At 42.7% G+C, this 12910-nt stretch overlaps 1 protein-coding gene across 1 annotated transcript; it reads right to left on the bottom strand.

Annotated features, from left to right (window-relative positions):
- Positions 1-11790: 11790 nt before the first annotated feature.
- GJB2 (gap junction protein beta 2) lies at positions 11791-12595 on the bottom strand. Its single transcript, XM_075140203.1, has one exon. It carries the CDS (start codon positions 12583-12585, stop codon positions 11908-11910), a length of 678 nt encoding a protein of 225 aa, XP_074996304.1. The 5' UTR covers positions 12586-12595; the 3' UTR covers positions 11791-11907.
- Positions 12596-12910: the final 315 nt, after the last annotated feature.

The raw sequence follows: 12910 nt of genomic DNA, 5'->3' as shown, positions 1-12910 counted from the left end.
GGGACCGCTGACGGCCTCCCCTGTAGGCACCGGGCACCCGTCCCTCCCTCTCTCCACTCCCCTTGCCCGCCTCCCACAGCGGGCAGAGCCGCCGGCTTCACACAGATCCCCTTCCGAGGGACTGCGGGCCGGGCCGGTAGCTCCGTCGCCTCACCCGGGAAGCTCCGAGCGGAGCGGCCGGGGCGTTTGCCCTTCTCTCCCTGGCTTTTAAAACGTTGTCACTGTGCAGATAATCCATCCTCCTTCGCGGGCCAGGGTGGGATTTCCTGAGAAATAAACAGCTTCTTCCTCCGAGAGGATACAAGCGTGAGAAACCCCTCCCGCTGGGCTTCCGCCCGCCCCACAGGGCTGCGCTCGAAGGCAGCGCGGCGGGAGCCGCCACCTGCACGCCCCACCCGCCCCCGCCTCCTGCTCCCCCTCAGAAACGGCGGTCCCGGCCGCCCGGGGGGGCGCTCGGTAGCCGCGGCGCGGCTGCCGGCACTGTCTGCCGGCACCTTGACGGTCATCCCCCGGCGCGGGGTCGCCATAAGGACAACGCGTGTCCGACCGAGGATCGCCGAGGCGCCCTCGCACACACGCGCGTTCTCTCACGGGGCGGAGCAGCGCCGCCCAGTGGCGGCCGCGCGCGCCTCCGCGCCTCTCGTGCGCCGGCCGTTGGCCGGCTCGTAACGGCTCGCCGAAGCCGGCTGGCTTCAGTGGACAGCTTCTATACGGTTTCCTTACTGCCTGTAAGTCTTAAAGGAGAGAATCCCGCTTTCATCCATGAGGTGTTAGATATACCTTAAACCAAAAATTAAAAAACCCCCAAGCAACAAAAAGTTCTTCACCGAAAGAAGGGTTTTTTCCTGAGAGAAGGTAAACTTTGCTGCTGCTGCTGCTTGCATGTCCTATATGAAGAACCCCAAAGGGCTGCCAGCCCCGCGAACCGGGTGCTTCACAGGCGGCGGCTACTGCCCTTCAGTCAAATCCTTTGGGTTGCAGAGTGAAGGCAGCATTGCATCAACTCCTTGCAGTAAGTATTTCAAGACACTTGTCAAATTTTATAAATGACAAGCCTGGGTCTTCAAAGTTTGAGAGCCTAATCTGGGACTGAGCCTATGTTAGGAAAAGAAGGCATTATGGATAATTTTTTTGAAAAGTTTTTTTTCCCAGAGACTCTCCTCAGTCAAGATTAGCTGTCAAGCTGTTGTGCACAGATCATTTGCAAAACCAAATCAGTTGCAACTATTTTCAAAACAATGATTTAAAGATGGCTCTTGATATTTTCAGCATCAGTACTCAAAAATAGTACAGTCACCTATATTTTGGTTAGGCATTTGGGTGTTCTTTAGTGTTGCCCTGAGAAAGAAAAACATTAGACTGAAAGACTTAAACTAGCATGATGGCTCGACGACTCTTCAGCAATAATGTACGAGTTTCTGTTGATAGCTACTCTTCAGTCAGAGAGCTGAAAACTTAACCACACCAGGTCATTCCTGAGAAATAAACAGCTTCTTCCTCCAAGAGGATAAAAGCGTGAGAAGGCTCACTGTTGCTTTATTTAGTGAAAATACCATCCAAAAAAATTTTTGAGACGCTTTGAGGAGCTGTGTGTAGCAGACAAACTGAAGCAGACCATCCCCATATTCTTGTATCCTTGCAACACTTGGTTGCTCCCTATAAATCTTTCAGCTGAAGACACTAGGGAAGAAGATCTCTGTTGACGTAAGCACTAGTGGTGGCACAAGGACGAATTCAGAGATGGGTGATATATCTGAAACACAATGCTGCCATGATTGTAAGCGTAGTAGTATGGCAGCGTGGATCCTAAAGCAGTGGGGCATGAGAGGCCGTATTAGGATACGGGAGGGAATCCCAGCAGTCCCAGTAACACCTGACATTATATCTTTCTTCATGCAGTGAAGTCCCTCAGCTCATTAGGTCAGCTGAAGGGCAGAAGGTTTGGTTTTAGGGAGAGGTAGAGAGAGATCTCTCACTTTCAAACATCTGTCCAAAAGGCTTAATAGCATGATGCACTGGGTGTTTCCATGATGGCTTTTCAGCCTCTGGAAGGTTTCAAGTGGTATTTCCCACCATCTGTACAAACTGGGCTTGACACCTTTTTGTAAAAAAAAATATTCTTACTCAGGAGAGCAGTGAGGTTCTAGAGCAGCCTTTCAGTACTGCCACAGAAGGTTTTTAAGATAGAATTCAATACAATTCAAACGGGGATAATCTGATGCAGTGCTTGCCTACCATGGGATTATACCCATCAGCTAATAATTTTCTTTCCAAGAATTCCCTTCTGGGTTCTTAAAAGAAGAGGTTTGGGCTGTCGACAAAACCCTCTGGGACATTTGTAGAAAATGAGACACGCAAGGATACAAAAACCCTGGGGTAAAATTGAAGGGAGCAGCTTTAAAAATAAAGGACCAAATATGTACTGGTGAAAGACCAAGCATGAAAGCATGTTGAGGAGATATGGAGGGCTATTTGTTAGATGCATACTAGAACAGGAGGATCTGAAGCCAAATAAGGGGGAAATAGAAAAAGTAGGACCTGTCTCCCTGAGGAATTTATTCAGAAGGAAAATATGCTCAGATTTAAAAAATGGTGTTAAAAAGTGTCTCTTCATGTGGACTTCCTAGAGAGCCATCCTCTAGCTTTCTCACTGTCACTTATCTTTAAAGGTGCTGGTGGCCAGATGCCACTCTAGTGTGCTCCAAATCCCTAGGTCCTTACTATGTTTAAAGGGTTCCCTCCATTGTCATTAACGTTAGACAGCAACATAAAACTTAAGGCGACATTTAAATTTTTAGATTAAAATGCATATTTACATAATTTTCAGCCTTCCTTTAATTACCTTCTCTAGTACCGCTTCTCGTCTTCCATCCAAGCCTCCACACAAGTGACAACCCCTGTTCCACTTGTAGACACACCTTTAGCAGTATATGATTTGGCTGGCGCAGAAACAAAGTGAATTCAAGAAGTGTGTAGACAGAACAGTCAGGCAGGTATTTTTAAGATCAGAAGAATCAGGTTTGCATGGCAAGGTACAAAGAAAGAAGATCAAAAATAGACACCAAGCTTTATGAAATGATAAAAAGATCTCGTAAGTTAAGGAGATATATCTTGACCTTAGTCTGAACCTGAGCTGCTGCTCAACAAGAAAAATGGACCTTTTTCAGATCAGTATTGATCCAAAACAGTGTTCTACCCCATGCTATTTCTAATTTAAGCACCTATTTTGAAGTACAGAAGAGGATCACTCTTACCATAACTGTGCATCCAAATACAGTTTAGTGGAAGGACCCCTAAACTGCGGTACATGTCGTTAGTCGTCAACGAGCCGCACCAAAGTGATAAATGGCTCGGCAGTGCTAATAGCAGTTCTGTCCACACAGTCAGCCTAAAAAAACAGCTACAAATGCCTTCAGTTCAGCTTGTTGTGGCACTGCATGGTATGTCAATAAAAAGAACTGCGCTTGACATGCCACTGCGCTACAGAAGATGGCACTAAAGATATTTAGATGCTGAGAAAGGGTACTGCTACCTCAGGAGGCACAGTTTGAAGCAAGGAAGATTAAAAACTTTTCTTCTCTGGTTGTTTTCTACATGGATAAATCGAAAGACTTTAGAACTAATTAACTAATAAATAAAATGGTAATAAAAAGGCTGAAGTAGTAGTTTAGTCTCATATTATATAGTAATTATTATTATTGTACCAATTAGTGATTAGTGTTCTGTTCTGTTAGACGCTACTGACAAGCACATCAGAGAACACAGCATATTAACAAATAAGAACTGGTGACAGGAAGAATTATTCTTATTTCTAGTTCGTAGGAAGAATTATTGTGACTTCTAGTTTGTAGGAATGGAGGCACAGGAAGACTTAATGACTCGTCCTAGGTTATATGGTTCTGAGAATGGCACTGAGATCCTAGGCTGGTGTTTTACCTGCGAGAACAGGCTTCCTCTCAAAAGTCCTTTGAAAACTGTGGGAAGTCTCCTAATACAACAAAAAAATCAGACTGCTCTGGGATATGTAGCAGTGAGATGCTTTCAGGACATCATGGACGCAAAAGCTCCATATGAGATGTAGCAGAGGAAGAACTATAACTGTACAAGCCAGGCATCTGTTTGGAGGAAGAATCAAAAAAGAGAGACACAGGACATGCAGAATCCTAAGAGGAATGATGCTTTTTATCATTCTGTCATGCTGTGATGCTTTTTTTTCCACACTACTGGCAGAAATATGAAGAAATAAAAATATTGATATTTGAAATACATTCATGCCTGCCACAACCCTGGCAGAAAGCTAACTGAGCTGAAAACAAATCAAAACGCAGAGTTCAAATAGTTCTCTGCTGGGTTAGTGAGTTAAATCAACTCATACAAGGGTTGAGAGATTGTGTCGGAGCAAGGGAGAAGATGGCCAGTAGGTGAGAAGCAGGGCTAGTAGAGAGGAGTAGAGAGCAGGGAAGGACACAGCAGCGAAAGAGAGAAAAGGCAGTAAGACTTTTGCCTTTCTAGTAGCAGTCACTTATGAAAATACAGCCAGAGGCTGTGGTTTGAAATTACAGTGTGTGCAGCAAATAAAACTTAACATGTTGCCATTCCCTCCGCCCCTTCCGCTCACACCCTGCAGTTCTTCTTGCCCAACACCATGGCCTACTGCCCCACAGACACGTCAGCATAGAAGTTCGTGTGGCCTCCCTGTAAGCCAAATCAAGGAATTGATCCAGCTAAAAAACAATCCAGCAAAGCAAAACTTTGTCTTCTTCATCAGCTAAAACAGTCAGCCAATCCAGTGCTAAGCGCAGCTGTGCAAACAACTGTGCTGGCACAGTAAAGGTCCCAGAGTGGAGGCACGGTGTTGAATGGGGTGGGAGAGAGCCGCAGACAGGATAAGAATGAGCAGCAAGGGATGACGTTGGTGTTAATGCCTTAAACTAGTACTACCAGTGAACGATTCATAGTGCCAAACCACAACCAAAGCTCCTAAACAAGGATATTCTTTTTCATTGTATTCAGGATAAGAGCAAATACGGTATGTTTTACCAGGAATGTACCTTGCTGACATGCATGATGGATTTGTAAAGGCCTCAAATACTGGCTACCTTCCACAGAAAGAACAGCAATAGAGATCTTGTTTTGAAATAGAAAAACAAGCTCATGTATAGGAAAATTGCTCTACAAAATTCAAACTGCTGCACAATGTGATGGTCTGCCTTTGAAATGAAAGAAACCAGTAACACAAAATGGCATGCTATTGCTGTGAAACTTCTCCTGGATGCAGACCAGGATTCAGTGAACTCCACTGATGTTTGCATATATAGTCAACTGGGCAGCAAAACTAAAAATTGATCTGGGTTTTGGTCTTCCTCCTGTTGGGAGGAATGCCTATTTTGTGAGACACAAAACCGAGGCAGAAGGAGCTTTTTACCCACTCTGCTGAGGAGAAAAAAAAAATCAATTCCATCACCAACTTCATTTATATTAATTACAATTTTATGTACTCACAATGCCATCTCATATGCTTTGTCAGGTGGAATTTATTATAGCGCAATAATGTATTATTACAGTTGCTAAAAGCACAAAGGAACCGTGCTGACAGAGATCATGCTGGTTAGACCCTGCAATGACAAGTAGACTTGAATTTATATGAAAAAGATTTTGATTCAACAGATGAGCTTTGGCTCAGCAAAAGGAACCTGTACAACTGACTCTTTTAGTTGGGGTCCCCTTCCTCATGGATTTTAGAAGTCCCCTCTGTCCTAGAGCAGAGTTCTGTACCTAGACCATCCTCAGTAGATGTTTGGCTGAGTTGCCATTTCAGTGATGGAAAGTCTGTCAGCCAACTCAATACTTAGCCCTCTTCACAGAGAGTTTTTGCAGTGGCTAGCCTACATCTCATTGCAACGTAAGCCTGTTACTTCTTGTCCTGTTGCCAGTGGATGTAAAAAGCAACATCTTCATCTTCTTTGCCACAATCTTTTACATATTTGAAGAGTACTGTTGGGTCTTTCCTCAGACTTTTCCAGGCCAACTCATTTCTTTCAGGCATTCCTCACAGGTTCTGTGTTTTAGACATTTAGTCGCGTATTATTCCTAACTCCTGGATTTCTCCAGTTGATAAATGGGCTTTTTGGGCAGATGGCGCCCCAAAGTAGGATACAGATAAGGACTTTCAGGTGCTAAGAAGAGTGGAAACAGTATTTCAAACATCCTATTTTTCACAAACCTTTAATGCATACCAGTATGATATTTTTCCATGTCAACAACATTATTGACTCATGTTCCACTGATGTTCTACTACAAACTCCAGCTCTTCTCCACAAAACTGTTCTTTGGTTCAGAACAGGTCTCTATCCTACAGTTCTGCAAGTGCTTAGTGTTTCACAGTAGTAGCATTTAGTCCTTCCTAACTTCTCAAACTGCTTTTGTTAAACCATTTCTCCTGGTGATAAAGATCTTATTGAATTCTAAGCCTATCCTCCCATGTACCTGCAGCTTCTCCCAGCTGCATACAGTTTATCCCATTTGGTGGATCCTTACACTCTGACAATGAGTCATTAATAACTATTTTACTGCTATCCACAAAAGCTTTTATTATGGCATAGGCAGAAATTATTCCTGACAAATCCATGTTGCAATGTCTCAGTCTTCTATCAGATAACAGTGAAATAACAGTTTAGTCAGTTTGTTCCTCTGTGTCTGTGTGCACGTGTGTTGATAAGTGTATAGATTGGTTTTGTTTATTTGTGCTGGAGAGATCCTTGAAGCTATTTAAACTGTATATCAAACACTCAGTCCTTGGAAAGGATGCAACACCTAGGGCAGGGACATAACTAACCGTAAGCAGACATTACACTAATGATGCAACTTACAATAGGTTTGAAATCTTTACCACACAATTATTATAAAATATTTTTCTGGCACCGATTGCAATGATCTTAACAAACAACGCTTGATTAAAGTGTTCTGCTCCCCGTGAACATGACACAGTTGTCACCTTTATCTTTTAGTTGCGGAAACTCAGAAACAATGAGATTCAGGGTTAACTCTGTGTACTAGGACTGCTATAATACTTTCAAATCAAGTGAAAGAAGTCTTGTGACAAGAGAAATGCTGACAGTTGGATACCAAACAGATAGTAACTTTTCCAGTCACCCCATCAAAAGAAGGTGCAGCATTCCACTTAGAGATGTAGGAGGGATTTTTATGGTTGTCTTAAAGATTGAACCTCAGTAGAAAATGATTTGCAAAACACTTTTAAAGCAAATTTGATGATCCCAACTTAAACAGTTTTAAGACTGCTATTGTCTTTCCCAGCTGACAAGCCTGTATTACCGTAATTGCCGAGACAACAGAAAAGATACACCTTGCCTAAGCAAGTAAGCCTGCCCAGCACAGCTTGTCCACTGAAAAATGCCACCTGCTTCAGTCCAGTGTGACTGCATTCACACACTACAGTATTTATGGGTATCCTGGGTACTGTGCCAGGCTATGAGTGAAATGCTGGTTCTTAGCAGCACACATAATATACACTGCTGTTCAAAACATTCATCCACAACTTGCATGATTCATAGCTCAACTGTATAAGTTCTCTCTCAGTTCATTCAAAACATATTTCCCTAAACTGTATGTCATATTGATACCGTATCACTCCTTTAGTAGAAGGGCTTATGCAAGCATCTGGCTACCTGGTGGTATTCTTGGAGAGGATATTTTTTAGTAGATGGCTTATTCAAATACAATGGATTGAGCATAAAGCAGGCGAATGTAAAATAATCATTGAGTTATTGGCAGTGATTTATCGGGCAGAAAAAGGGAGAAGGTATGTGCAATTACGTGGCCAGTTCTGAGGTTGAATTCTATGGTAGTTCTGGGGGACCAACCACAGCAGGGGCAAGCTATGTTCTCAAAGATGGAAAGTCGGAGATGTGACTTGTTTCCTCAGCTGAGCCTGCCGATTAAAGCTTAATACATTTCCAAACCTAGGTTATAAAGACTTTTTTTTGGTGGCTAGGAAGGCTTAGAGAGAAAATATCCAGGTCAGAGCTGGGCCAACTTTACAGAAGAGAAATATATTCTGTGAAAGAAAATGACAATGACAAGCTGGGTTGGTCAGATGGGGAAAAAAGTATATGTACCTCCTGTACCATCTTGAAGATCATTACCATTAGTCTTAGCTCATTAAGCCTCAGATAGTTACCATTACTCTTGCTACTGTCTACAAACAGGTTCAAATGACTGTATAGATAATAAGATGGTGAAAATCCAAAGAAACCTGTAATTAACAGCCAGGGTAGTGGCTATCCTGAATATCAGAACAGGTGACCACAAAATACAGTGTAATTATCTGAGTGTGATTTTGTTGCCTGGTAAAACACATTAGTCTAAGTTGCAGGGGAGGGAATTATGTTAGGGAAAAAAAGAGATGCATTTTCACCAAGTTCAGTTTGTAATAAAGTGTTCTTAGCTGTTGCTTATTTGCTGCAAGCACACTTTTTACAAAATAAAGCAACTTTTAACAGTGTTGCTATTTTGAATTGAACCTCCATGGTACAGGAGTGCTCTTCTCTGTACGGACCATATCATTTGCCTTTCATATTCTTGCTGTCAGATAGGAAGTAACACAGTACATTGGCTCATGATAAGCGTAAAACCTCTGAACGATTTTTTTTATTTTTGTCTAAGAAAATCTTTAATAAAGGTACTTCTATATTCAGAAGTCATAAACACAGATTTATACTGCTGATTTCCTTTTAAATCAGTCTTTCTTCCATAGGAGTTAGGGTTTTTTCTCTAGCTGGGTCTATGAGTTAATAGTGAAGTTTGCTTCCCCTCCCTCTCTCCCCCTTTCTGACAAACATGTTTGTAGTTTTGGTTTCAAGGTTTTGGATGAAAGTTTAGCTCGATGAGGTCAATAGTGATTTCTCCTGGTGATTTCAATCACGGTACAATTCTAGCCAGTCCCACTCCTACACTTCCAGTTCTGATACCACATTATTTGACACTTTATATCCTAGCTACAGTGGACACTGGACAGGGAGGAATCAGCCTCTTTTACAGTCATGACTTTAGATTTGCTGCTTCAGTTTTCAACACTCTTGCAGCCTTCATTCTGACAGGAGCCTAGGAACCAAGTGCCAAAAATGTAGACACTTCTAGTGTATTTCAGGAAAGAACACACACAATTCCAACACAGCATTGTATTTTAATCTGTATGAAATCCATTTGTAGGAGGTCAACCATGCAATGTATCACATGTAGAAATAGGTGCAATTCCTATGTTCCTATGAAGTATCTGAACTTTTTTTCCCTACAAAGCAGCTATTTAGTCAAATTTAACATATAGGGAAAAGAAATCTCAGACAGTAAATATGTCCTGGTAGAGCTATTATCACCTGATGCTGCAGGTCTGGATCAAAGCCCTCTCTTGGCCACTTCCAGACACTTTCCCTATTTCTATCTTTTTTCCCTGTGTGATGATCTGGTTGCCAAACTGCTCGTTGAAGATAAACTCATAGTGTTAGTGTTACCAGTTTTGGTGTGTCTCATTCCAAATTCCAGTTAAACTCAAAGGCAGGCTGCGAAAACAAACTCTCTCCCCTGTGGAGCTTATTAAGTTATCTATCACCAGCCTTTTTCAGCTGCAGTTCTGCTAGTACAAGGCTGACTTAGGCAGCACATTTGATTTCTAGTAGGGGTCACATATGTGACCTTCCACAATCAGCTCATGAACTCTGCAGGATAACAGGCAATGTAACCAATTGAAAAACCAACCTGCAGCAGAAGGCTAAAATCCTTACAGTAGCCCTTGGCTATTAAATGTAGTATTGATGCATACACTTTCCAACAGATTTTCATTAGACACGTTAGGCAATACATGGCACGCACAAGTAATACAGAAAACAGACACCACAAGAGTGCTTTAATTATAATTTCAGGAAAAAAATCCTGTTCTTACAAAAGAAATGTAATACTAGAGCATTGGGAGTGTAGATAGCTTGTTCTCTTCGTACTTGTACACGGAACAATGCAGGAACTTTACCAAGCGCAAACCTGGTATGTGCCAAGCTTTGTTCTTTAGAGTTGAATTAAGGATGTTTTCACAGTCCAAGTTTCCAGTTCAGCTCATTATTAATGATTTTCCATCTTTTTGTTCATGCTTCTGAGGATGGTGGTTTTGTTTTTCTTGCTCCCCTCTTAGATGACAGATTTCCATCTGCAGTCAAGTTGTAACACTGGATGTAGCTCACAAGCAACAGCAGCCTGCTTATGCTCCACTTCCAGTGCACAGTGAGGGGTCATAGGTCTTAATTAATGCAGCTTTGTTCACTCCAACAGTGATAAACTTAAGTGTACAGTAAGAGTTGGATGCAAATAGAGAAGCTGAGATAGCGCTTATTCATTTTGGGGAAAAGCTAGTTATTAAAGCTAAAGAGGAGAAATAGCCAGTTTTCTAGAAGTGGGTTCAATGGGCAGGCACTTGAGAGATAAACTGTGTTACTGTATGTGCCGGTGTAGCTGCCTATGACAGGCATAAAACACGTTTTGAGACTATTTTGGAGAGACAAGACCAGACTGACTCACATAGTCCAAGTTAGTAATATACAATTCACAGCTCAGCAAAGTGAACTTTAAGAAAAATATCAAGTTCCTCCTCATTTCTGATTGGGTACCTTTGCTATTTTAGCTCTGCAAGCTGTCTGTAATTCCTGCTAGACCTACGGCAAGAAGAGGACAGGTGATTCAGTCTCACAGTGTGGAATGTCAGAGAGACTGGGAGTGGTTTGATGGACTCACCTGAAAGGTACCTCAGATAGGGAGGTTTTATGAAGAAAAGCTGTGCAGGTTGGATAGGAAAAAGGGACTGATGGAAGGAGCATGGGTAGGTACTATCTACTGCATACCATGCTCTAAGTGTTGAAGCACTTCTTTTGGATAACAAACAGAATGAAACAAGGCAATTTTTCCTGGTTTTTACTGAAAAAAAAAAACAACTTTTAAAGGTACACAGCTGAAGGAGGCACATCAGGTGGTAAAAAGTCTCTTCATTGAATAAAATCTACTGTGCTGAGATTCTTCACAAAGTGTTGGGGGAGAACAAGAGAAGGAGGAAGACAGTTGCACTGCCCCCACCTTCTCAAAGGTGACAATCCTTTTTTTCACCTGACAAGAGAATGAAAAAGCAAACTTCATTCCTCCCACTGCTGGCAGCTCCTGAGAGTGGAGGGAGGCAGCACTCACCTAATGACATTCACAAGCAGTTCAGACTGCCCCCCCCCAACCCTGTAGAAGACACTCCTCAGTGAGGAAATAAAAAGATAAAAACCATTGCTGGTACAAAGCAGAGCTGATAGCATGCATTGCCATGGAGTACCAGTGTTCCTAGGCCCTTTCCTTGCTCTCCAGAATACTTAAGAGAGAGAATAGGACACTTGCTATAAACACAATCACCTCCCTGTCTTCCCTTTCACAAGCCGTAAGTTACCCCCAAAAACCCTTCACCCCGCTTTTGACCGAAACCCTTTGTTATTGGCTCGCCTCTGAAGATGACACAGTGCGTTTGTGATTCCTGGCTCTCCTTTGGGCACTAGAGCATTCTCTGGGCCTTTCCACTCCCACTTTTTGAAAAGTGACTCTATCCCAACAACAGGATCCCAGCAGTAGGCATACTTGGAAAAGCTGCTGCCAGAAGGCTGCTCTCTCTACTTGTGGATGCAGGAATACTGAATTAGCTCGTGATCTTTAAAACCTGCCCCCGTAGAAGCTTCCCAGGGAGGCTATCATTTCTAAAACAGGAATGAACTTTCTTTTTTATCCTTTTCCTCGAGTGTGAAAATATTGCTGACTGTTTTCTGACACCTAACAAAGTTTGAGGGAAATGGGGAGCTAGGAAACCCTGAAACTGGGGCATTATTTTTTAACTGTTGTTTTCCTGGATTCTTTCATGCAAATTTTCATCACTAGGTAACACAACTCAGCCAGATTCAACATCATGCAGATCCCAGACACAGCAAGCATGAAAATAGTAAATGTGGTTTTCTCAGTGGGCCGAGACACAAAACAATCCACTGTGTTGGGGCAGGGCCATGCATTGCACTTCACCAGGCGAGGCATCTGGTACCCATCGTACATGTAATAGAACACGTACATGAAGACTGCTTCAAAGACGATCCTGAAGAAGATGCTGCTGGTGTACGTCCACCACAGGGGGCCCCGAATGTGAATCTTTTCATTTTTCAGCTCTTCAATATCAATTTTTTCACCATTTCTGAACCGCCTTTTCTTCTCGTGCCTCCTGTAAGCTACATGCATGGCCACCAGCAGCGCAGGTGTGGAAACAAAGATCAGCTGCAGGGCCCAGAGTCTGATGTGAGAGATGGGGAAAAAGTGATCATAGCAAACATTTCTGCACCCAGGCTGAAGTGTGTTGCAGACAAAATCTTGTTGTTCATCTCCCCAGACTCTCTCTGCAGCCACAACGAGGATCATGATACGGAAGATGAACAGGACTGTGAGCCATATCTTCCCGATACTGGTTGAGTGTTTATTTACACCTCCTAAAACGGCCTGCAGAGTTCCCCAGTCCATCTTCTTTTTTGTGTCCTTTTACCTGCAGGATGACATAATACACCAAATGGTCAGTTTTCAAAGGGTGAAGAATCAGCTCTAAACCTTCTGCGAACAAGAGGACTTCCTAGCACTCACTCAAGAGTCATAGGCAAATGCAAGTCACTTTCATTAATGTCACCGATACCTTTATGAATTCAAACAGCTTATTAAACTTTCTCCTTCCATGTATTTATGATGGGACAAGCGTATCTTGATGTATTTCTCAACAAGGCTTTGGGCAGGAAATAAGTTACATCTTCAAATACATCTCTGTGCATCCTCTCTGCCCTCCTTCCCTTTCTTG

The sequence above is a fragment of the Calonectris borealis genome, chromosome 1 (assembly GCF_964195595.1).
Source record: "Calonectris borealis chromosome 1, bCalBor7.hap1.2, whole genome shotgun sequence".
Classification (NCBI taxonomy): Eukaryota; Metazoa; Chordata; class Aves; order Procellariiformes; family Procellariidae; genus Calonectris; species Calonectris borealis.
The sequence above is the reverse complement of the archived record's forward strand: the minus strand, read 5'-3'. Positions and strand labels throughout refer to the sequence as shown.

Excerpts from the sequence above, each read along its gene's own strand:
- GJB2 (XM_075140203.1), bottom strand. The coding sequence starts at position 12,585 with ATGGACTGGGGAACTCTGCAGGCCGTTTTAGGAGGTGTAAATAAACAC.